General features: G+C 44.1%; 1 protein-coding gene across 1 annotated transcript in view; it reads right to left on the bottom strand.

Moving 5' to 3' along the window:
• Nucleotides 1–5,312: 5,312 nt before the first annotated feature.
• The window catches only part of dcaf11 (ddb1 and cul4 associated factor 11), a 54,772-nt gene continuing 35,807 nt past the window's right edge, over nucleotides 5,313–24,277 (bottom strand). The window contains exons 11-15 of the mRNA XM_084326653.1: nucleotides 13,864–14,049; nucleotides 12,746–12,899; nucleotides 11,650–11,802; nucleotides 10,253–10,359; nucleotides 5,313–9,233 (exon numbers count right to left, since the gene is read on the bottom strand). Coding sequence (XP_084182779.1) covers nucleotides 9,150–9,233; nucleotides 10,253–10,359; nucleotides 11,650–11,802; nucleotides 12,746–12,899; nucleotides 13,864–14,049 — 684 coding nt within the window. The 3' untranslated portion in view covers nucleotides 5,313–9,149. The remainder of the gene's footprint in view (nucleotides 9,234–10,252; nucleotides 10,360–11,649; nucleotides 11,803–12,745; nucleotides 12,900–13,863; nucleotides 14,050–24,277) is intronic.

Here is a 24,277-nt window from a genome sequence, read left to right as displayed (position 1 = left end):
CGTAAAAAAGGCGAAGCAGCGCCTCTACCACCTGAGACAGTTAAGGAAGCTCAGAGTATCTGGGAAGATACTCCAGTCCTTCTACTCCGGAGCTGTAGAGAGCATCTTGACTGGAAACATCACTGCCTGGTATGGAAACAGCACGGCACAGGACAAGAAGGCCCTACAGAGAGTGGTACGCTCAGCCGAGCGTACCACGGGTATTGCACTACCACACCTGCAGGTCCTATATAACAAGTGCAAATCCAGAGCTTGCAGAATAATGAAAGACCCTCACCACCCCAACAACAGCCTGTTCAAGCTGCTGCGGTCAGGCAAACGCCTGCGAACACCAGCAACTAGGACAGAGAGACTTCGGCTCAGCTTCTTCCCCCAGGCCATCAGAGCCTTGAACACTGAACTCTCCACACACAAGCACACATGAGCACACACACAATACACGCTCACACACTAGCAGCCACTTTAACATGAGCACACACACACTCATGCTGCACACGCTCACACTTATGGACACTTTACAAAAGGAAAGGTCACTTTAAGAATAGTATAGTATAACTTGAGATTGTATAATATAGCATTGTATAGCAGTGTACATAAAGACCCAGTGCCTCATCCGTAGCTAACAGTGTATTGCACTATCACAGGACCTAGCATGTCCTACCATGCTCTGTAAAAACTCATGTACATATACCGATATGCCCTACTTTGATTACTTGTATTATTGCACAATGTCGTTTCTATTGGATTCTTATTATATTATTATTGTATTATGCACAATCGTTGCGGGCAAGACCCCCTGCATTTCATTGTATACTTGTATGCCGTGACAAATAAAACTCTTGACTTGACTTGATCTATTTGAGGCAAGGGAGTGGCGCAGAGAGGGTCGCATCATCCCGGTCATCATCACGGGACGTCCAACACTCCGGTCATCACTACGAGACAGCCAGGCGTTAGAGAGTTTGCGTGATTGTGATGGGCGGACATAGCAATAGATACATGTGGTAAGCATATATCTGAATAGAATAGATATATGTAGTAAGCATATTATGTGAATAGAATAGAAGTACTTAACCCAGCAATGAACTCTAAACCACGTTGACAGACCACGGTAAGAAGCTGATCCATGGCCTCTGTGTCTGTCTAAACATTTTGAGGTAAACGCTTCCTCCACCACTGTGCAGGAACAAGTCAGGGTTAGCAACTAGACTAGCAAGAGATGTCCAAATGTTTATAACATATGATCTCTAGAGCACCATTTGTTTATTTGGAACTAAAGCCCACATGGTAAATAATCTGCAGTTTGCAGATTAACTGATTTCCTTAAAATAATGATGATGCACTAGTTTCTTTCTTTCTTAAAGGGAACGTGATAGGTCCGATTTTAGACTTTACTGAATCCTGCCTTTACAATACACCCAGCAAATAGTTATATATAATATAAGTATAATATATCTATTGTATATAAGTATATCTATTGTACGAGTATATTATATTGTATACTAGTATATATCTATTGTATAAAAGTACATTATATATCTACTGTATATAAGTATATTATACTATCGTACCGGTATATATCTATTGTAGGTAAGGGTGTCAGTAAGTATGCTGATGTACAGACACCTCATTGGGGATGTAGTTTCTAGATCTAGTTCCTACATTTACATTTAGCTGACGCTTTTATCCAAAGGGACTTACAAGTTTTGTACGACAAGTCAGCAGGAAGGGTACAACTCTTTCAGCTGAGTAACAATGTTCATCAAAGTGTTGATTGCTACAGTGTAAGTTAGTATATTAGGACGAGTGCATGACAGTAAGAATGTAATTTTTATTGAATTTTTTTCATTTCAGATATTGATTGAAGAAGCGTCTTTAGTCGACGCGAAAGATTGGTTGGGTTTCGGCTGTCCTAACTGGTGGGAAGTTCGTTCCACCATTGTGGAGAGAGGACAGAGAATAGGCGAAATTCTCCAGGAAATGACCCTCCTGGAGCTCGGATAGGAGTAGGTCTGAGGCTGCCAGAGGATGCAGAGCATAGGGGTCTTGAGGGCATGTAGTTAGGGACCATTGACCGGAGCCGCTCCTTCGACCTGGCATATCGCGCGGCGGAGGGCCTTGAAGCGGATTCGTGCAGCGATGGGGAGCCAGTGCAGGTCCCTAAGAAGTGGGGTGACATGGGCTGACTTCGGTAGGTTTGAGATCAGGTGGGCCGCTGTGTTCGGCATGTAGTTGAGCTGGATGGCAGTGGTCGGCATGTAGTTCCTAGGTCTAGCTTCCACCAAAGGAGGAACACCATGAGGACACATTAATGAGGAGAATAGCATTAAACGCTCCTTTATATTGAGGTTTGATCCATTCCACCAGGAACTTGGAGATGCGTACTGTTACCACATGGCTCACTGTCTGTAAGAAATAAAGAAACAGCCTCGGAGCAAAAGTCCCCATAAAGATTAGAAAATGTTCAAAAGTTCAAGAAACACAGCTGTAGGGCGGCTAGGTGGTGCAGTGGGCAAGGCGCTCACCACCAATGCAGGAGACGCTGGGTTCGAGCCCAGCTCTCCGCATTGCTATCAGCTTGGCTGGTCGTTCATACTAATACAATTGGCAGTATTAGGGGGTGGGAAGCTGATGGGTGGGGATCGGACGTTGTGGACAGCGACTCCTACAGGTCGGTTGGTGCGCCTGCGCAGCAGAATCAGGAAGCGACGGGGGGCGGCGTGCCCTCCAAAACGCAGACCCCCGACGCTGAGAGATCGCGCTGTGCAGGTGAAAAAGATGCGACTGCTGCTTCCTCGAGTACCGGAGGGGACACGTGATCGTGATGTAAGGCTTAGTCCACATTGCAGCCGGCTTGTGGGAGGCATGGCCTAACAGCGTTCGAGACAGGGGAGGGTAGAATTGGACGATAGGAAATTGGGATGGGAGAAAAATAGAAAATGGGAGAAAAAGTAGATAAAAAAAGAAAGAAAAAAAAACACAGCTGTACATAAAAATACACGTTATATACATGTCATAATCCTCCGGGTGTTTTTGTGTTTCCACACAATCGCCCTGTAAACGTTGAAAATAAATCCCATTTGCATGAGCGCCGTGACCCCGGTAGGTCATCACAGAGGTGTCACCCATCAGCTTGTCTCCTCAGGGCTGGGAGATGTGGGACAAGATATACAGGTCAGTGAACAAGACGGGTGAGTAAACAAACAATACACACACAGCCATGACTTCATGCTATGTGGGCGCATTCCATAGACTTACATTCACTCAACTCATTAGCCTAACACATATATATGCCTAACCCTTAACCTAACCTTTACCCTAAAATAGCTCTTTTACCCTGTCGACGGATGAAACTAAATATTGTCTCGTCTTCATCACTTGCGGGGACATTCCTGTGCTGATGATGACGATGATGATGTCACAACAGCTACTGGCCGATGAAAGCGACAGCCTGGTAGAATTCTAAGATAGAGACTCTGAGAAAAAAGAAAAGGCTAAATGTATCTCTAACTTCCGTCCAGTCACCCCAAACTCATGGTCTAATAACACCTATACTAATAAGTAATAATAATAATAAACTTTATTTGTATAGCACCTCTCATACAAAAACTGCAGCTCAAAGTGCTTCACAACAGAAAGACAGGCATAAAATGAGCACATCAAGTGCAAACATATAAAATCAGTTTTTCACATTAGGATCTAACATCCCAACAGGCCACCTTGTTTACGGTTTGATTGTTTTAAAAAATAGACAATAATAAAAATAGTAAGCTAGAATAGACAGAGTAAAATAGTGCAAAGAAAAGTAGAAGTTATGGATAGGGTTGAAAAAGTGGTAAAGGTGGATTCTATCTATTTATTTATTCAACCATCCATCTGTGTTGCGTCCGATACGGCCAGATGTACATGTTTCTTCTCCGTTTCCCATCCTTCTCCTTCCCTGTCACCTCCCTCTTTCATCTCCCCTACGTGTTCCTCCTCTCTCCTCTTCGCTCTCTTCCTCTCTCACTCCCCTCCCCCTGCAAGGACCATACCTCTCTGCGGGACCTGTTGCCAGCGGTAGTCCCAGTTCTGCTGTGAAAAAAAAACACATCCCAATGCCGGATAAATCTATTTTCATTAAAGGAACACGCCAACATTTTGGTAAATTAGCTTACCGTCTTCTCCAGAGAGAGACAAGAAGATATATACCAGTTTCCTCTCTGTAGAAAGCTATCTGGCTGCATGTTAGCCTAGCTTAGCACAATGAATGGAAGCGGACAGTGCCGGTTCCATTCATTCAAGTCAAGTACATTTTATTTATATAGCACATTTCCAGGCAGCGGCAGCTGGCACCAAAGTGCTTCACAGGTTGATAAAAAAAACTAAATAATACGATGCAAGATATAAAATTAAAAACACAGTAAAACAATGAATGTAATAAAAACAGGTAGGACACAGTAAAGCAAAGAGGATAGGAGGGCCAGGGGTCATTGTGCTAAGCTAGGCTAACATGCAGCCAGATAATCTTCTTGTCTCTCTCTGGAGAAGACGTTAAGATCAGACGCACATAGCACACACATCCACTCACTTTTAACAAACACACTGTAGCACCCACTCCACACACTTTATAGCACACACTCACTTTAAACAAACACACTGTAGCACCCACTCCCCACACTTTATATTTATTGATGAAGGATTGCACTACAACTCGTACACCTTACTGTAAATTGTACCTCATCCCATTTCTGCTTTGCACTATATAGTATTGTACATTAGTACACTGCATAGTATTGTATATTATATGGTAACTCAGTTACGTCTATTCTGCATCGAACATTGTACATATGTCTATACTGAACACTGTGACCTCATTTTCTACTTCTAATTTACATGCTATACTATGTTATTTGATACTATCTTGTCTAGCACAGTCTCTGGAGCGTAACAGTAAGAAGCATTTTGTATGAAAGTATTCTGTACTTCTGTATGACAACTATTAAAGAAACTTGAAACTTGAAGCTAATGTCCCAAAATGTTGGCGTGTTCCTTTAACATAGTAGTACACTGTACCTATGTGGCAGACCTTTTAAAATGCACATTCAAAGTGTATTTGTGTCATAGATGTGAGCCACTAAGTGTGAGTGAGTAATGACGGAATGAGTGAGTGAGCCAGTGACATTGCAGCCACAGAGGTGCTTTGCATCTAAAAGGGTTGTGCTTGGAGCAAATAACTTTATCAACTCGTCAATCAAGTTTCAATAAACCTGTTGTTCAACCTCTGGTCTCTGTAACCTGTTAAAGCTCAACAAAAACCATCATGATTACATTCAAAGAAATGTTTTATTGTTATTGTAAAACAATGGTCTGAAAGTGAAATATTGACATTGATATAAACACAGTAAAATATCACACACACACACACACACACACACACAGACCAGTGTCTATGCATTCATCCATTCACATATTCCCAACCCGGTCACCTTGACCTCAACACAAACACAAAAATCTGTTTCACAAGAAATGTATTTTTTATTTTCTTCCTTATCATCCCAGTGCACGCACGTGTTCACAAAGTAGGAGTATTGATCCCCCGATCACAGACAAGTAGATCCCCCTTGGGCCATCTCACTCACGATAGCGGGGTCAAAGTTAGAATGGATTACCGTAATGTCTTTACTGGTATCAACTGATTTTCAGTTGAGTCGCACAACAAACGTAATTTATCACGCTGTACCCGAAGATCATTGGCTGTACGTGGCTTCACGGCCATAGCGTCAAATCAGTAGCTGTGTCAAGCTATCTTAATTAAGCTCAATTAAGGTGGAGAGGTTTTGCCTTCAAAATAAAAGCGCCAGCCACGCCTATTAATTTATCACGTTAGCACACTAGCCAACGTTAGCAAGCTAGCAGAAAAGCATTTAGGTGAGGCCATTGCCTCAAAATCTTTATTTGCGCAAACGGTGTTTACCTCTCATATAACGTTCATTTTTATAACGTTAAGATTTGACGCCATCGCCACGTACAGCCAATGATCTTCGTTACACAGCGTGATAAACGTTGGATGTTTTCTGTGCAACTCGACTGAAAAACTGACCCTGAACTGATCAACTGATCCCAAGGAATATCTTATCTCATCTCATCTTATCTGCGAGGCCGAACATATCCGGTACCTACACTGGTTGAGGCATAAATTCACTAGTTGATTATTCTACCAGCCAGACTGACTTATAGAATAGAGAAGAGTCGGGGCGGCTAGGTGGTGTAGTGGGCAAGGCGCTCGCCACCAATGCAGGAGCCGCTGGGTTCGAGCCCAGCTCTCCACATTGCTATCAGCTTGGCTGGTCGTTCATACTAACACAATTGGCAGTATTAGGGGTTGGAAAGCTGATGGGTGGGTCCTGGTCGTTGTAAACAGCGACTCCTACAGTTCGGTCGGGGCGCCTGCACAGCAAGGGAAGGATCTAAGGGGGGTAGTGTGATCCTTCCACACGTTACATCCTCTCAGTGAAAGTCCGCGCTGCCAGGTGAAAAGAAGCGGTTGATTGGCTACACGTGTGTCGGAGGAAGCACGTGATAGCCTCCACTCTCCCAGACCGACTGTGGGGGGTAAGTGCGCAGCGACCAGGAAGGGGATTGGGAATTGGCATAACGACTAACATTGGGATGGGAGAAAAAACAGAGGAAAAAGGAGGGGGAAAAAGATCAATAATAATAATAATAATAATAATAATAATAATAATAATAATAATAATAATAATAATAATAGAGAAGAGTCCGGTTGTTCACCTGCCAAGGTGTCGAGCGGAGTAGACTAGACTTTAGTCTACTTGTATAGACTTTAGTTAATACACCAACCACCCTGGTCACGGTGGTATTGCCTATTGGGTAGGTACGGTACCAGGCTACAATAAGGTATTGGTATCTGAGAGAATTTCAACACCAAAAGCCAAGTGTACCATATCAGAAACGAAAGTTTAATTACTTTATTCTCGGGGCGCCCGAGTGGCGCACCACGTTACTGCGCTGCAGACCTACGCGGTCGACCCGGGTTCGTCTCCCGATCCCGGACGTACATTTGCCGCATGTCCTTCCCCCATATCTTCTCCCGTCCTTCCTCTCCTCTGCTCTGTCGGTCATGTCTGACCAGAATAAATCTGTAAAAATGCTCAAATAAAATCTTACATTTTTTATTTTTTTTTTACTTTATTCTCTGCCTTTTTCTCACAAAGAGGGATGTTACGGTTAAGATTATATCTCAATCCTTATCGTTCGAGTCTCCTGAGTAATGGTCAGTGAAATTAATAGCTTGAATCAATATCTGGTATCGGTTGATACTTTGGTAAGAAACAATAAGAAATAAAAAGTGGCGTTGGGAGTTTCTCTGTATGAAAAGTAAAAAACTGATGTTGGATCAGAACTCCTACTCTGAAATATTATGTGAAAACGAGCCCCGGACATTTATACCATTAAAATATTATACATAATTTACACAGAATTATCCTCAAGAGATTCTCCTCCTCCCGTATATAAACAAAGACTTAAATTACATCTACCATTAAATCAGGTGAGATAGCTTGTTTCCCCCTCAAAGCACCATCATGTCGGTACATTCTGCTGTTTGAGGGCTGGCAGGGAGAAAAGCGTTTAGCGTTTCCGAGCTTCAATACGTTTCTGCATAAAAGGTTCCAGGCCGAATTCAACACTATTAGCCTACCCGTTTTATACTTAACGGCATACAAAATTATTATTATTATTATTATTATTATTATTATTATTATTATTATTATTATTATTATTATTATTATTATTATTATTATTATTATTATTATTATTATCATCATTAACATCATTATTTATTGTTAAAGGGATAGTCCACATTTTTAAGAAACCTGATTAGTCACAAAATGGAAGTCCAAAGTCTATCCAAAAAGCAATGGCACCGGGGTTTTAATTTAATTTTTAATTTTTTGATTTTATTTCTTTTTGGGCTTTTTGTATTTTTCACCCATCCCAATTTAGTCATTATGCCAATTCCCTTCCTGGGCGTTGCGTACATTGCCCCACTGTCGGCCTGGGGAGGGTGTAGAACTACCACATGCCTCCTCCGATACATGTGGAGTCGCCAGCCGCTTCTTTTCACTCACTGGGGGAACGTAACGCGTGCGGAGGTTCATGCTATTACCCCCAGACCCCCTCCCTGCTGAACAGGCACCCCGACCGACCAGTAGGAGTCGCAGTTTACAACGACCAGGACACCTACCCCACCGACCGGCTTCTCACCCGCTGACACTGCCAATTGTGTTAGTAGGGACGACCGACCAAGCCGGAGGTACCGCTGACAGCTGGATTCGATCCCAGAGTCTCTGCGGTGGTAGGCGAGTGCTTAGTCCACTGCGCTACCCAGCCGCGCCGGGGTTTTTGTTTTTGAGATACAGGAAGCAGATAATTTTAGCATTTGTTAACAATGCTAGTGTGAAGCTGAAATGATGATCGGTGCTGTGGGCCTGCAGAGCGAGTCTGGACAGGTAGGCTCCTTGGCCTACGCCGGGACCGCACACCACCTCCGCTTGGTCCTCCAGCGACAGTTTGACACAGAACCATCATTTCAGTCAACAGAGGAAAGCAGTGCATCTGAAACACGATGCATGCCCTTGTTGACCTCCAGTACCACTGCCAATAAACAGTTCCTCCTAGCGACCGAATCATTGGACTTTGAACCAGAATAAAGTCGTTTAATTAATAGCGTCTCGCTTATTCCCTCACGAACATTTTCTGATGCCAATAATAACGTCTCAAAAAAACGTTAAAAAAGCCCAGTACAAAACTACCGGCTTGTGTCCTAAGTAATAGGTTCCCCAAGCATGTGGACTAGCGCTTTAGAATAGGGCTTCGTCTCAGCCTCACAGACTCCACTGCCCTCTTGTTGACAATTATTACGCTTATAATGCCTTCTGAAAAGTCGGGACATTATCATTTCACAACCACACTATATTAATATGATTTATATCCAGCATTGAATAAAAAAAGAAAAAAAAGAAAAAAAAAGTCTCCCTCTGTTAGGGCCTGCCTCTTTCTGCTGTGGTGATGTCATTTCCTGTGACATCACTAACGTCACTCTTCTCTTCTTCTTAATAACTTTTGGTGTTGGTGTGGCAGCTCCCTCAGTCTCTCTCTCGGTCTCTCCCTCTCTCTTCATCCAGAGGATGGGTCTGTCTGTGCTCCCACATAGACACTGCTCCATCCCACTGTCGAGGAGAGAGAGAGACAGAGACAGAGAGAGACAGGGTGGGAGAGAAACCAGGGGAGGGAGAGAGAAGAGAAAGAGAAAGGGGGAGAGAGAAGAGGGTGAGAGAGAGAATAGGATGTGAGAGGGAGCGAGAGAGAGAGAGAGAGAGAGAGAGAGAGAAGGGGTTTGACTGAAACCATTTTTCAGTAGAATTGTGTTGCTAGTGTACTTTTATAGCATAGAGCTTATGGAGGTAGAGGGCCTGGCTAGCATAGAGCTTATGGAGGTAGAGGGCCTGGCTAGCATAGAGCTTATGGAGGTGGGGGGCCTGGCTAGCATAGAGCTTATGGAGGTAGAGGGCCTGGCTAGCATAGAGCTTATGGAGGTAGAGGGCCTGGCTAGCATAGAGCTTATGGAGGTAGAGGGCCTGGCTAGCATAGAGCTTATGGAGGTAGGGGGCCTGGCTAGCATAGAGCTTATGGAGGTAGGGGGCCTGGCTAGCATAGAGCTTATGGAGGTAGAGGGCCTGGCTAGCATAGAGCTTATGGAGGTAGAGGGCCTGGCTAGCATAGAGCTTATGGAGGTAGGGGGCCTGGCTAGCATAGAGCTTATGGAGGTGGGGGGCCTGGCTAGCATAGAGCTTATGGAGGTAGGGGGCCTGGCTAGCATAGAGCTTATGGAGGTAGGGGGCCTGGCTAGCATAGAGCTTATGGAGGTAGAGGGCCTGGCTAGCATAGAGCTTATGGAGGTAGGGGGCCTGGCTAGCATAGAGCTTATGGAGGTAGGGGGCCTGGCTAGCATAGAGCTTATGGAGGTAGGGGGCCTGGCTAGCATAGAGCTTATGGAGGTAGGGGGCCTGGCTAGCATAGAGCTTATGGAGGTAGAGGGCCTGGCTAGCATAGAGCTTATGGAGGTAGAGGGCCTGGCTAGCATAGAGCTTATGGAGGTAGGGGGCCTGGCTAGCATAGAGCTTATGGAGGTAGAGGGCCTGGCTAGCATAGAGCTTATGGAGGTAGGGGGCCTGGCTAGCATACTCACAGAGCTGCTGACCAGCGTGTCCTGGTAAGGATGCCAGCTGACATCTCTCACGCAGGCGTTATGGTCAGACAGTCTGGCCACCACACCGCCAGTCAGAACATCATAGACTGGATAGAGAGAAACACAGAGAGCAACCAGATAGACATGTTTAGTCTGGTCACACCGTCAGTCAGAAGAACCTCATAGAATTGACAGAGACAACACAGGAAATCAATAGATGTGTTCAGGTTCTCCATTATGTGTTCCAAATTCTGACTTATTTATTAATTAATTAATTTGGTCAATCTTAGTATAAAGTAACAAAAGGCAAAACATTGCATCTCCCAAACGGACACATTGGGGTTTTTTCGATTAGGCTTGCTCACAACAGAGAACCGTTTCAACTTTAAATTCAAGTAGAAACAGCAGACATTAGAGGTACGAGGTTTCTGTCAGAGTGAAGAGATACATTTCACACACTTGTCCTCCTTCTTTCCCTCCTGCCTTCACTCTGCCATGCTGTGTGTTCCTCACACACACACACACACACACACACACACACACACACACACACACACACACACACACACACACACACACCTTTTTCTCTGTCTGTCTTACACACACTCACACAGACACACTATCTCTCTCTTTCTTTCTCACACACACTCTCTCACACAGACACACACTCTCTCTCACACACACACTATCTCTCTTTCTTTCTCACACTCTCTCACACACACTCTCTCACAGACACACTCTCTCTCTCTCACAGACACACACTCTCTCACACACCATCTCTCTCTTTCTTTCTCACACAGACACTCTCTCTCTCTCTCTCTCTCAGACACACACACTCTCTCTCTCTCTCTCTCACAGACACACACTCTCTCACACACTATCTCTCTCTTTCTTTCTCACACAGACACTCTCTCTCTCAGACACACACACACTCTCTCACACAGACACTCTCTCTCTCGCTCTCAGACACACACACTCTCTCTCACACACACTCTCTCACACACACAGACTCTCTCTCTCTCTCTCTCAGACACACACACTCTCTCTCTCTCTCTCTCTCACACACACACACTCTCTCACACACACAGACTCTCTCTCTCTCACACACACACTCGCACACACACACTATCTCTCTTTCTTTCTCACACAGACACTCTCACACAGACTCACTCTCTCTCTCTCACACACACACACACACACTCTCTCTCTCTCACACTCTCTCTCTCTCTCTCTCTCTCTCGCTCTCTCACAGACACTCTCTCTCTCAGACACACACTCTCTCTCTCTCTCCCTCCCCTGGTTTCTCTCCCCCCCTCTCTCCCTTTCTCTTCTCCCTCCCTCCCAACCACTGGTTTCTCTCTCGCCCCCCCCTCTCTCACACACACAGAGAGACTCACTGATGACCCTGCCGGTGGAGCAGCCGGTGTAGATGAATCTCTGCCCGGTGCTGAACTCCGGCGAGAAGCGGCAGCGGATGAGCGTGTGCAGCACGCCGTGCCCCCGGTAGGTCATCACCGAGGTGTCGCCCGTCAGCTTGTGTCTCTTCAGGGCTGGGAGGGAGACGTGGGACCAGATACACAGGTCAGTGAACAACAAGTCAGCTTGTGTCTCTTCAGGGCTGGGAGGGAGACGTGGGACCAGACATACAGGTCAGTGAAGAACAAGACTTCATGCTGTGTGGGGGCGCATTCCATAGACTTACATTCACTCAACTCATTAGCCTAATGCATAGATACCGTATATGCCTAACCCTTAACCTAACCCTAAAATAGCTCTTTTACCCCGTCGACGGGGTGAAACTAAATATTGTCTCGTCTTCATCACTTGCGGGGACATTCCTGTGCTGATGATGATGATGATGATGATGTCACAACAGCTACTGGCCGATGAAAGCGACAGCCTGGTAGATTTCTAAGATAGAACTCTGACCAAAAAAAAAAGCTAAATGTATATCTCAATAACTTCCGTCCAGTCACTCCAAACTCATGGTCTAATAAACACCTATACTAATAAGTAATAATAATAAACTTTATTTGTATAGCACCTTTCATACAAAAACTGCAGCTCAAGGTGCTTGACAACAGAAAGACAGGCATAAAATGAGCAAACATCAAGTGCAAACATATAAAATCACAGTTTTTCACATTAGGATCTAACATCCCAACAGGCCACCTTGTTTTACGGTTTGATTCAGTTTAAAAAATAGACACTAATAAAAAAAGAGTACGATAGAATAGACAGAGTAAAATAGTGCAAAGAAAAGTAGAAGTTATGGATAGGGTTGAAAAAGTGGTAAAGGTGGATTCTATCTTTATTTATTCAACCATCCATCTGTGTTGCGTCCGATACGGCCAGATGTACATGTTTCTTCTCCGTTTCCCATCCTTCTTCTCCTTCCCTGTCACCTCCTCACACCTCCCTCTTTCATCTCCCCTACGTGTTCCTCCTCACTCCTCTTCCTCTCTCACTCCCCTCCCCCTGCGAGGACCATACCTCTCTGCGGGACCTGTTGCCAGCGGTAGTCCCAGTTCTGCTGTGTGACGGCCAGGCGCGAGGCGGCCAGCCCCTCCTTGGGAGAGAACTTCCTCACGTCCCACAGCTTGATGGACTGGTCCTTGGAGTTACTGATCAGGTAGCGCGCGTCACCCTGACAAAAATGGTAAATGGCTGCATTTATATATCTCTTTTATCCAAAGCGCTTTACAATTTGTTGCTCACATTTTACCTATTCACTCACACATTTACACACACCGACGGCGGAGGCGACCATGCAAGGTGCCAACCTGCTCATCGGGAGAAGTTAGGGGTTAAGTGTCTTGCTCAAGGACACTTCGACACGCTGCCCGGGAGGAGCGGGAATCGAACCGGGAACCATCGAATAACCAGACGACTGCTCTACCTCCCACGAGCCACTGTCGCCACCACATACAAGTCAGAAGACCATGGGACTGCCATTCTGTATAGACCTTTTCAAACTTGACAACTTTCTAAAAGAGCCCAAGTTATGGTGCATCAAATTGCAATGCAACATTTTAATCTCAACATATCAAACTGTCAGGGGGTTGCATTTTGTTTGGACGCGCATAAAAATGACTTTTTGCAAAGAGATTCAGAGGTGGAACACGGCATGTGAAAAATACGGAAATGGGCCTTTTTGGGTGTTTTCCTAGACTACATGTTTCTAAAAAATTGCAAGAAATAGCCAGTGTCTTTTTTCAATTGTTCCCAATGATGAGTGAGTCTGTGGCAGCACGAGGCCCCCTAGAGGAGAAGCGCTGCACCTGGCGTCCGTTTTCAGAACGCTTCTTCAGATGCCTGTTGCAGTGTTTGTTATTATACAACAACTGAGGGGAAATACAAGCTGTAACCCTAGCAACAGAATTCCACCGAAAAGGTCTCTACAACTACATTGACGACAAGAACCAAATGTAATCTGCAGAATCTGTTCTAGTTTTTTTTTAGTACAATTTTGTTGAAGATCAGTGAAGTTCTGAGCAGTACAGAGAGTGGACGTGTCATTGTTATCAAGTAACCACTTCTCATGACATTATGTTTCACTGAGTTAGAGCCATGATGCCACTATTCCACTCTACATTGACCCCTGACCTCACCTTGCTGTGGATGAAGGTGACCCCGTCTCTGTGTCCGGCCAGCTGTCCGACAGGCTGGGGTCTGTCCTCGCGGAGCGTCCGTCTGTCCCACACCTTGCACAGTGCGTCGTCGCTGCCCGAGAACAGCAGCTGGGAGGAGCTGTCGGCGAAAGACACCGCATTCACATCGTCCTCATGGGCATCAATCTGAGGACAGCAGAGAGAGGGTGTAAGTGTGTGTGTGTGTGTTAGGGCTGACCTTCGATTATTTTTTTGGAATTCGAAGCTTCGGGGCCAAGATTCGATTTTAATTCGAAGCTTCGAAAAAAACTTTTTTTAATTATTTTATTTATTTATTTTTATTTAAAAAAAAATATATATATATATGTTGTGGGACTTGTACAGCACTTTGTTCAACTTTGTCAGTGCTGTAAAGTTTAAACCTTTTTAAATCTTGACAAACGAAACACTTTGCTTTCATGAAATATTGTAAGCCGTCATTTGAGGCTTTATAAAAGCAGCACAATGAACACAAATCTGTCAGTGCCGAGTCCGACCTCATCTTAAATAACAAACAGCATTGCTTGTTGTAATTAACAAAGAGAGGCAGAGTTGATTTTGCAAACAAATTTAAAATAATTGTTTTATATATATATTATATATATATTTTTTCTTTAATAATCGAATTTTATTTTCATATTCGAATCCCCTGCCCATGGAACAACGCTTCGAAGCTTCGAAGTATTTAAGACAGCCCTAGTGTGTGTGTCTAGAGAAGGGGGAGTCCGATATAAATCAGATTGAGAGACAGATAAGATATACAGGGGGAGAATGAGAGAGATACAGAGAGAGTGAGAGACAAAAAAAGACAGATCGAGATAGAGGGTGAGAGAAAGAAAGAAAGAAAGTACTATCACAGCGTTTCTGGAGAGATGCAGTATTAGTACAGAACAGGGTGATTAGTAGATAGGAGGGTAGGACTGGGCCAGATGATATTTGGTTCTTCACACATAGAAATGACCTATTGGGTGCCATCGTGGCGCACCGCAAAGTGCCTCGCACACCTACGCGGCCATCCCGGGTTCGCCTCCCGCTCCCGGGGGATAATTTGTCGCATGTCTGAAAAAGCAATAAATGCAAAAAAAAAGAATCTTAAAAAAAAAAGAAGAAAAAATGACTGATGCAAGGTTGTTCTGTTGTCCTTCTTGGTTAGTGGAATTGTCATGGTGCCGCTTTTAATACGGTTGACAAACTGCAGGGATAATAATAGTTTTCTCTTATCTCTCTAGTCTAAATGGTCTATAGGCCGTTTCAACTTGACAACGAAAACAACAAACATTCTAGAATGGACTGCACTCCTGTATGCTAGCCATGTAAAATCATTCCATTATACTGTGTGTGTAATGTGTATATATATATATATGTATCTATAACTGTTGGATATATCTGCATATATCCCTGTTCACATACAGTACCTGAATATATTATATCTGTATATATCCCATACCTACTCTTAATAATTATACTACTGGCCAGAATGGCTTACTACCATAGTATATTTATAACTGTTTCACCTTTATACCTATTTATACCTGCATAGCATAATTATACTGTACATACAGTACATCAGTTTAGCATATCTCACCAGTAGCTTGATATATATATATATCACATTTAATCACTTGTACCTCGTTATTGCACTTTACGGTTGCATTTACATTCTGGTTAGATGCCAACTTATTTTCACTGTACTGTACTTGTGCTGTGCAATGACAATACATATTTTTTTATCTAATCCAATTTGATTTCATGTCTGTCGGCTATTTATATTATATTAGCAAACAGTCACTGCAACGGGAAATGTACTTTGGTCTAATGGGTCTAATCTTGGGGACAGATCTGTTGATGAAATTGTACGACTATCAATCAACTAAGTGTTTCTTTAGTCGAGAACAGCCCTGCTATTCTCCACATGAATGAAACACACACACAGAGGGGATGAGAGCAAGGGAAGGACAGAGAGAGAGAGAGAGAGAGAGAGCAGATGGTAGAGGTCAGGTAGTGACATCAGCACAGGGGGGGGTTCCGGGAGGAGAGAAGAGGTGGGGCGGATGCCCTGCGGAGCGGAGCTGGATTCTCTGCCACACGGCGTCCAGGTGGCAGCAGCGGCGTGTGGAGCTGCTTCCCGTGAGCTGACCTACATTAGAAACTCTTTGGAGTCGACACACATTCTGTCCACTGGCCTTCCTGCTAAACTGGCTTTTCTAGGGCTGACCCAAATGCTTCCGAGCTTCAAATCGCTGCAGTTGGTAAAATTAATAGACAAACAAAATCGATATTCAGAATGCTTCGAGGCCACCGCTCTGAGAAACAGCCTACGTGAGAGATCATTCAGCACAGGAGGAGTGTTGGTCAGCTGTGGACGTGACACATAAAAGGGTGATACAGACGGATGTGACTCATAAAAGGGTGATACAGACGGATGCGACTCATAAAAGGGTGATACAGACGGACGTGACTCATAAAGGGTGATACAGACGGATGTGACTCATAAAGGGTGATACAGACGGATGTGACTCATAAAGGGTGATACAGACGGATGTGACTCAAAGTAATTGTAATTCATTGTAATTATTAACTGTTATGATATTTGTGTCCTTTGTTAACTCGTCATCACTGTAAATGAGGGAAACCTCAGTGCTTTCACGAGTATAAATAAAGGTTTGAAATTAAATGAAAATAAAGGGTGATACAGACGGATGCGACTCATAAAGGGTGATACAGACGGATGTGACTCAAAGGGTGATACAGACGGATGTGACTCATAAAAGGGTGATACAGACGGATGCGACTCATAAAAGGGTGATACAGACGGATGTGACTCATAAAAGGGTGATACAGACGGATGCGACTCATAAAAGGGTGATACAGACGGATGCGACTCATAAAAGGGTGATACAGACGGATGTGACTCATAAAAGGGTGATACAGACGGATGTGACTCATAAAAGGGTGATACAGACGGATGTGACTCATAAAAGGGTGATACAGACGGATGCGACTCATAAAAGGGTGATACAGATGGATGTGACTCATAAAGGGTGATACAGACGGATGCGACTCATAAAAGGGTGATACAGACAGACGTGACTCATAAAGGGTGATACAGACGGATGCGACTCATAAAAGGGTGATACAGACGGATGCGACTCATAAAAGGGTGATACAGACGGATGTGACTCATAAAGGGTGATACAGACGGATGTGACTCATAAAGGGTGATACAGACGGACGTGACTCATAAATAAACGTACTCATTGTACGTTGTCCCTGAAATAAACCTATATTAACACCATCAGTGCCTACCTTGTTTACCTTTTTACCCCGTTGAATGCCATCATCCACTTCAATGTTAGCGTTAAAAACGCCTAATCTATGTTTTAAATTATGGCTATGTGTCTAATCTGCCCGTCGCTTATCAATGACTTGTTTGCAGTCAACATTGTCGAAACGGATTTTTTTTTTTATCGGTTAATTTTCGTTTTATAGCATTTTGAAAAGCCCTCGTTTTCAAGGACAATATAAAGATTCCGTGATAACACAAAAACGTTGAAATTTTTCGGCTTATTTATGAATAGTTTTCAAATAAACGCTAGATTATCGATAGTATATGTGTACTTATGCACGCTATAGACGCGGGCTGAAATATCGATTCTCTTATTTCCTCATCAGCGATCACAGCCACACACAGCATTAGACTAGGCAGAATTTCAGAAAAAGTGCTTGTATAAAGTGCTGAAGGCATTTCGTGTTTATTTTTGGTACACAACATTTCTAGGGGTATTAAGGGGTGCTGAATCCAAATCTGCTGTATACCAAGCTCAAAAATGTCAAATAAGGCCTCAAAATTGAGAAATCCAACATGGCCGCCAGCACCAGGCCCTCTCTCCACAAAAACAGGTGCTAAACCCACAGTTTTTATTCTACTGACATGAAACTTTGCACAGAACATCTGCACCTATGGAGGAAGAAAGTAGGAATATAGCTGGGGTGCAACCATGAGTAACAGGGTGTTTTTGACTGTCTAACTGTAATCTTTGTATAGGCGAGGATAAAATAAATGACATTTCTTCAGTGTTTGCAGGAATACTACAGCAATTTGGTAATAACTGTACAGTGTTGGACACGAACATTAGAATCCCCCAAGTCTTAGCTTTTTTCAGGTACCAAGTTTATGCAAGTAGCTCTTATAAATCTGGATATATAAGCCTTTTAATGTAAGCATGCTGTTTTAGGCGAATTTTCAAAAAATAAATGGTGGGGCTTAATGAGTTAAGTGTGACTACACAAGGTACAAACCTGAATTAAATGTGCTTTTGTAAGTTTTCTTACATACATCAACAAGGACGTAGTCACACCGGAGATTCAAGAATCCATACTTGGTGCAGAACACCTTGGACAGGCACAACTGAACATGTTTGTGGGCAAACGTTTGTGTGAACCTCCAGATAGTGACCAGCACCTGAACCTGAAATCACCCATTCGAATGAACAAAGCCAAGACATTTGCCTCTTTGTATGACGTTGTGCAACTTTCCAAGAACAAGCAAAACACCATCAAAGTGGACAGGCAGATTCTACAAAGGCTCATCATAGCTTACAGAGCAGGTCGTAAGGTAGACCTTGACACTATCCTCCAGCATGAGCTCATGCCCATCCCGCCATCTCTGGGCACAACTAACGGGAGTCTACATTCCACCAACAAGTCTGTGTTAGCAAATATACTGACGAAACAAGTTAAAACCCCTGCAGATCTTACCCTTCAGGGACCCAGCTGCCTGGTCATTGATGGCCAAGCTCTGGTAGTGGCACTCGGAAAGCCACCTGACACTACAACATTTGGTGACTATGCCAACAAGTTCACTGACACCGTGTTGAAGATGGGAGCAAAATACCAGAGGGTAGATGTAGTCTTTGACAGATATCATGACCAATCCATCAAAACAGGCACAATCTGAGAAAAGTGCTGCCAAACTTCTACCAGCATGTGACTTGTTCTACCAGAGGCGGGAATATTTTAGACCATTGCTACTCGCAATTTAAGAGCGGGTACAAATCACATGCTGCCAGTCCTTTCGGCAAGTCAGATCACAACGCCATCTTTCTTGTACCGCAGTATAAACAAAGTCTCAAGCGCATTCCTGTAGTATCGCGAGAGGTGAAGCGCTGGACGGTGCAGTCGGAGGAGACGCTCCAAGCTGCACTAGAATGTACAGACTGGGGGGTGTTCCGCGATAACACGGATAATATTAATGACTACACAGAAACAGTGCTGGACTTTGTTTGTACTTTGGTAGAAGAAACAATCCCCTCTACCACAATTAGAGTTTACCCAAACCAAAAGCCCTGGGTAGACAAATCCGTCCGCGAAGCTCTGAAGGCGCGCACCTCAGCATACAATGCCAGGCTTGTGACAGGCAACATGAATGACCACAAGGTGGTGAGATACAATGTTAGGAGGACAGTAATAGAAGCAAAAAGGCGCTACAGGGATACAATTGAACTTCAATATGAACAGGCTGACTCTAGAGCTATGTGGCAGGGCCTCAGAACGCCCGGCCGCGTCCTAAAAGTCTGTGCTGACCAACTGGCCCCGGTATTCACTGACCTATTTAACCTGTCCTTAGAACAGGCTGTCATCCCCACCTGTCTGAAGAAGTCCACCATTATCCCTGTACCCAAAAAATCCAAGCCTGCTTGCCTCAACGAATACCGCTCTGTAGCTCTCACCTCCATAGCCATGAAGTGCTTTGAGAAGCTAGTGAAGGGCTACATCTGTTCCTCCCTCCCCATCAACCTGGACCCCCTGCAATTTGCATACCGCCCCAACAGGTCCACGGAGGACGCCATAGCCCATGTGCTGCACACAGCAGCATCACACCTGGACAAGAGGCAGGGGAACTATGTGAGAATGCTATTCATCGACTACAGCTCAGCATTCAATACCATAGTCCCCTCCAAACTCATAGCCAAGCTCACGGACTTGGGCTTGAACTATGACCTCTGCCAGTGGGTCTTGGACTTCCTGACGGGCAGACCCCAGGTGGTGAGAGCAGGCAACTGCACCTCCTCATCCATCACTCTCAACATAGGGGCCCCCCAGGGCTGTGTCCTGAGTCCCCTCCTCCACTCCCAGTACACACATGACTGTGTGGCACAGCGGAACAACAACACAATCATCAAATTGGCTGACGACACAGTAGTGGTGGGCCTGATCTCTGCAAACGATGAGAGGGCCTACCTGGAAGAGGTTAAGGTTCTAGCGGGATGGTGTCAAGAGAACAGCCTCTCCCTGAACGTCAGCAAAACAAAGGAGATGATTGTGGACTTTAGGAGGTCGGGGTCAGGGACTACAGCCCCCTCAGCATCGACGGGGCACCGGTTGAGAGAGTGTTTTAAGTACCTCGGAGTCCACGTATCCGAGGACTTGACATGGACCACACACATTGACAGTGTTATCAAGAAGGCACGACAACGCCTCTACTTCCTTAGGCGCTTAAGGAAGTTCAACGTGAGTCAGAAGATCCTCAAGAACTTCTACTCATGCACAATAGAGAGCATCCTGACTGGCAATATCACCTCCTGGTTTGGGAATATCACTGCACAAGACCGCAGCAGACTACAGAGAGTGGCCCGTTCAGCCGAACGCACAATTGAAGGTGGGCTTCCCACTCTCCAAGACATTTACAACAAGCGGTGCATGGGCAAGGCTAAGAGAATAATCAAAGACTCCAGCCAATCAAACAACTGCCTCTTTAAACTGCTGCGGTCAGGCAAGCGATACCGGAGTCTCATGGCAAGCACAGAGAGACTCAGCTTCTATCCCCAGGCCATCAGGATGCTCAATGAATGAACAATAAGCAAACCATCAACACACCCACAGCGCACATACACTCACTTAAATAAACAACACACTGTAGCACCCACTTTACCACTTTAGACACACTTTATATTTATATTTATATTATTGGTAAGGAAATTGCACATCATTCTCATTCCACCTCACCACTACAAGGTGGCACCACAAGCTAAGCTATACCTCACCATTTTTGTACCAGCTGTACATACTGTATATATAGATACACTGAACAATTTTGTTGTTTACACTTGTTTACGTACTTGACTTCTTGACTTTCTATTTTATACTTATTATACTTATTTTATACTATCTTGTTATTATCTAGCACACTCTCAGGAGCAACACAGAAAGAAACATTTCATGCAAAGTATTCTGTATCCTGTATGACAACTAATAAAGAAACTTGAACATTCACTTATATTGATATGGTAAAATAATATTTTTATTTTATTATATTATAATCTATTCTATTCTATTCAGGAAAAGTGGCATTGGATGAATCATGCAACTGCAAGACACCTGCGACACCTGCCTGAATACGATTGATGACTGACAATAAATTACTGTACCTAAGCTACTGTACGCATATTAAGGGGTATCTAATTTGCATAAATGGCATGTTGATACAAAATTCAAGAGAAACAAGTTTGATGAATAAATCCATGACCTGGGATCATCCTGCTTTTCTTTCTTATTTGGTTGATGAGTTATGCATCAATAACGACCACAGTTTCTGCTATAAATATGAGTTTCAAGCAACATTTTCACAACTGATCTAAAATCAGGATATGATTTTAAATTCCTCATGTATGCAAACATATAAAAACACATTTCATTCATGTTTCTACCTTGTTTAGTCAAAAAGATATGCACTTAAATAGATTTCAGCCTGGCGCTGGCGGCCATGTTGGATTTCTCAATTGTGAGGCCTTATTTGACATTTCTGAGCTTGGTATACAGCAGATTTGGATTCAGCACCCCTTAATACCCCTAGAAATTTTGTGTACCAAAAATAAACACGAAATGCCTTCAGGGTTATGATTTTCTGAAAATTTACCCTGTCTACATAGGGCAAACGCTTATATCTCCGTGAAAACAGGTCTGATTATCCTAAGACTGGTCAAATAGATTCCTTACCTGAGATCAGATGTTATCCAAAAAGATTATTCCAATTCCTGATCGCCATTCCAAATATCGATCACGCTTATTGATTGATTATTGGCTGCTGTAAATATATATTCCACGTTGTTTTCCGTCTCGCGATCAGATCCCTCTTGATCAGACAGCTCGCCAGCACAATGGAGCCAGTTGGCTCCACCTCTACAGATCTACAGATCCCAGGTCAGTCTAATCGACTGACCTGCAGTTACACAGGGATAGACGATAGGGGGCGCTTTTTCCCCCATCTGAGCTCCTGGAGGGTCTGCTGTACCAACGGGAGACTCGGTTGATTAAATAATGAATTCAGATCGCTATTAAAAAATAAAAACGACAAATCGCGTCGTCGGCACTCAACGGGGGGCATGATAAGACGACAATACACGTCGCTGGCACTCAAAGTGTTAAAAAAACACACATACCGTATACAGGGAATCGGCACAGACTACAGTTTGATTTCCATCAACAAGGTCAAGATTTTATTAGTCATTGGTCTTGATGGCACTGTTTTTTCTTCCCCTGCCCTACAGTATATACACTCATTCATGGAACGTCGACATGCACATATTGTCGTGTGTCACACACACACAGGTGAATAAGCAACAGCAGTGAGTGCGACTCGTGAATAAATGAATACAGAGATGGGTCATCAAATGCACAGACGCACAAAGCACTGTATGTACATATACACACGCAACATAGGCACATGCACCAACACACGCACAGCGTATGTAGATTACATCAAACACACACACACACACACTGTGACCGAGTCATGAACAGCAGTGAGTGTAATTCATTCATTATTAATATGCCCCGTGTGACCTTCACACAACGTTGACAACGATACACTTGTCCCAGACGTTGCAGCGCTCTGATCTGATTAAGCCACGTTTGCTTTGCATAAGTGACGACGTCATTGTAGACAGTAGCTGGAACATCGGAGGACTTTGGCATTGGAGTGGGGGGTGCACCAGGGTTCGGCTCTTAGCCCACTGCTCTTCATTACTGTAATGGAGGAAGCGACAAGGGACTCACGAGGAGGAGAAGGACCGTGGGAGCCGCTTTATGCCGACGCTCTAGTGCCGACGGCAGGTTCGGAGGAGGAGGAAGTGAGGAGAATGTTTGTTGAGCGGAGGGAAGGAATGAAGAAGACGGGAATGAAGATATAAATATCGACAAGATGAAGGTGATGATAACGGGGAGTGAAGGAGAGAGGATTCAGTCAGGAAGATATCCATTCTCGAAGACACTCTGATGTCACGAGACCGCCGCCATCTTGGTATAGGGGGACCATACGGATTTCTACCATCAAATCCATGCATTGAGCTCCGTTTTTATTACACGTTTTATCACATTCTTGTTCATTTCATAACATTTTCATACGATTTGTTTTGAAAATATTGAGGCCAACATGGCATTTCACTATTTCGAAAGCCTTTCTGGTGATTCTAAGGCGAGATATGAGTCAAAGAAACTCCCCCTGATTACCACGACCACAACATCAGAGCGAGTTAGCCGAACGTTAGCCACCAGCCACTTTTTCCTCTGTGATGGTATAAAACTTTGGATTTCTGTTTTTGTCATTAGTATAACGCGTAACACAGCAGCTCTTTGGCATTGTGAAGGACTGAAGAAAAGTCTGCTTGATTGTCTTTAATTTGCCGCTTTAACTATCCGTTTCTCCACTAAATAGTGTACACAATGTACCAGGCGGGGCAGTTTCCCCCTACGCTGCAGTTGCGTAGCAATAACAGACAGGAAGTTGACTTCGAGAATGTGGAGTCTGTGGAAGAGGAGTGGGAGTAAACTCTGTGCCGTGTAGAGAATGTGACAAATGGTGTCACCAAAGATAATAATAATAATAATAATAATAATAATAATAATAATAATAATAATAATAATAATAATAATAATAATAATAATAATAAATGTATTTTATATAGCGCCTTACATAAAGTATCTCAAAGCCCATGTTCAGATGTTCACGTTTGGAAAATTTGAGGGGAGTGAGGGATTTCAGAGGCCTCACGTGTGAGAGGGAAGAGGAGGAGGAGGTGGCTGGAGATGGTGGTCTAGTGGCGGGAGGGGAGGTGCTGGAGGAGGTGAAGCAGTTTCACTATCTGGGAGATGTGATGGGGGCTGTGAGGCGGGAATCTACTGTTGAATCGAAACCTAGATCTAAAGATCAAAGGAGGGATATATGAAGCATGAGTGAGATCAGTTCTCCTGTATGGTTCAGAAACGTGGGCAATGACAAAAAGGGTGATGATGGTGGTGTTAAGAAGCTGTGATCGGAAGAGGTTGAGGCATGTGGCGGGAGTCAGATGGCAGGACGGGAGGACCAGTGCCGAGGTGG

This window comes from Notolepis coatsorum, assembly GCF_963971535.1.
Source record: "Notolepis coatsorum genome assembly, chromosome: 12".
Taxonomy (NCBI): Eukaryota; Metazoa; Chordata; class Actinopteri; order Aulopiformes; family Paralepididae; genus Notolepis; species Notolepis coatsorum.
This window is presented reverse-complemented; position numbering and strand designations above follow the sequence as displayed.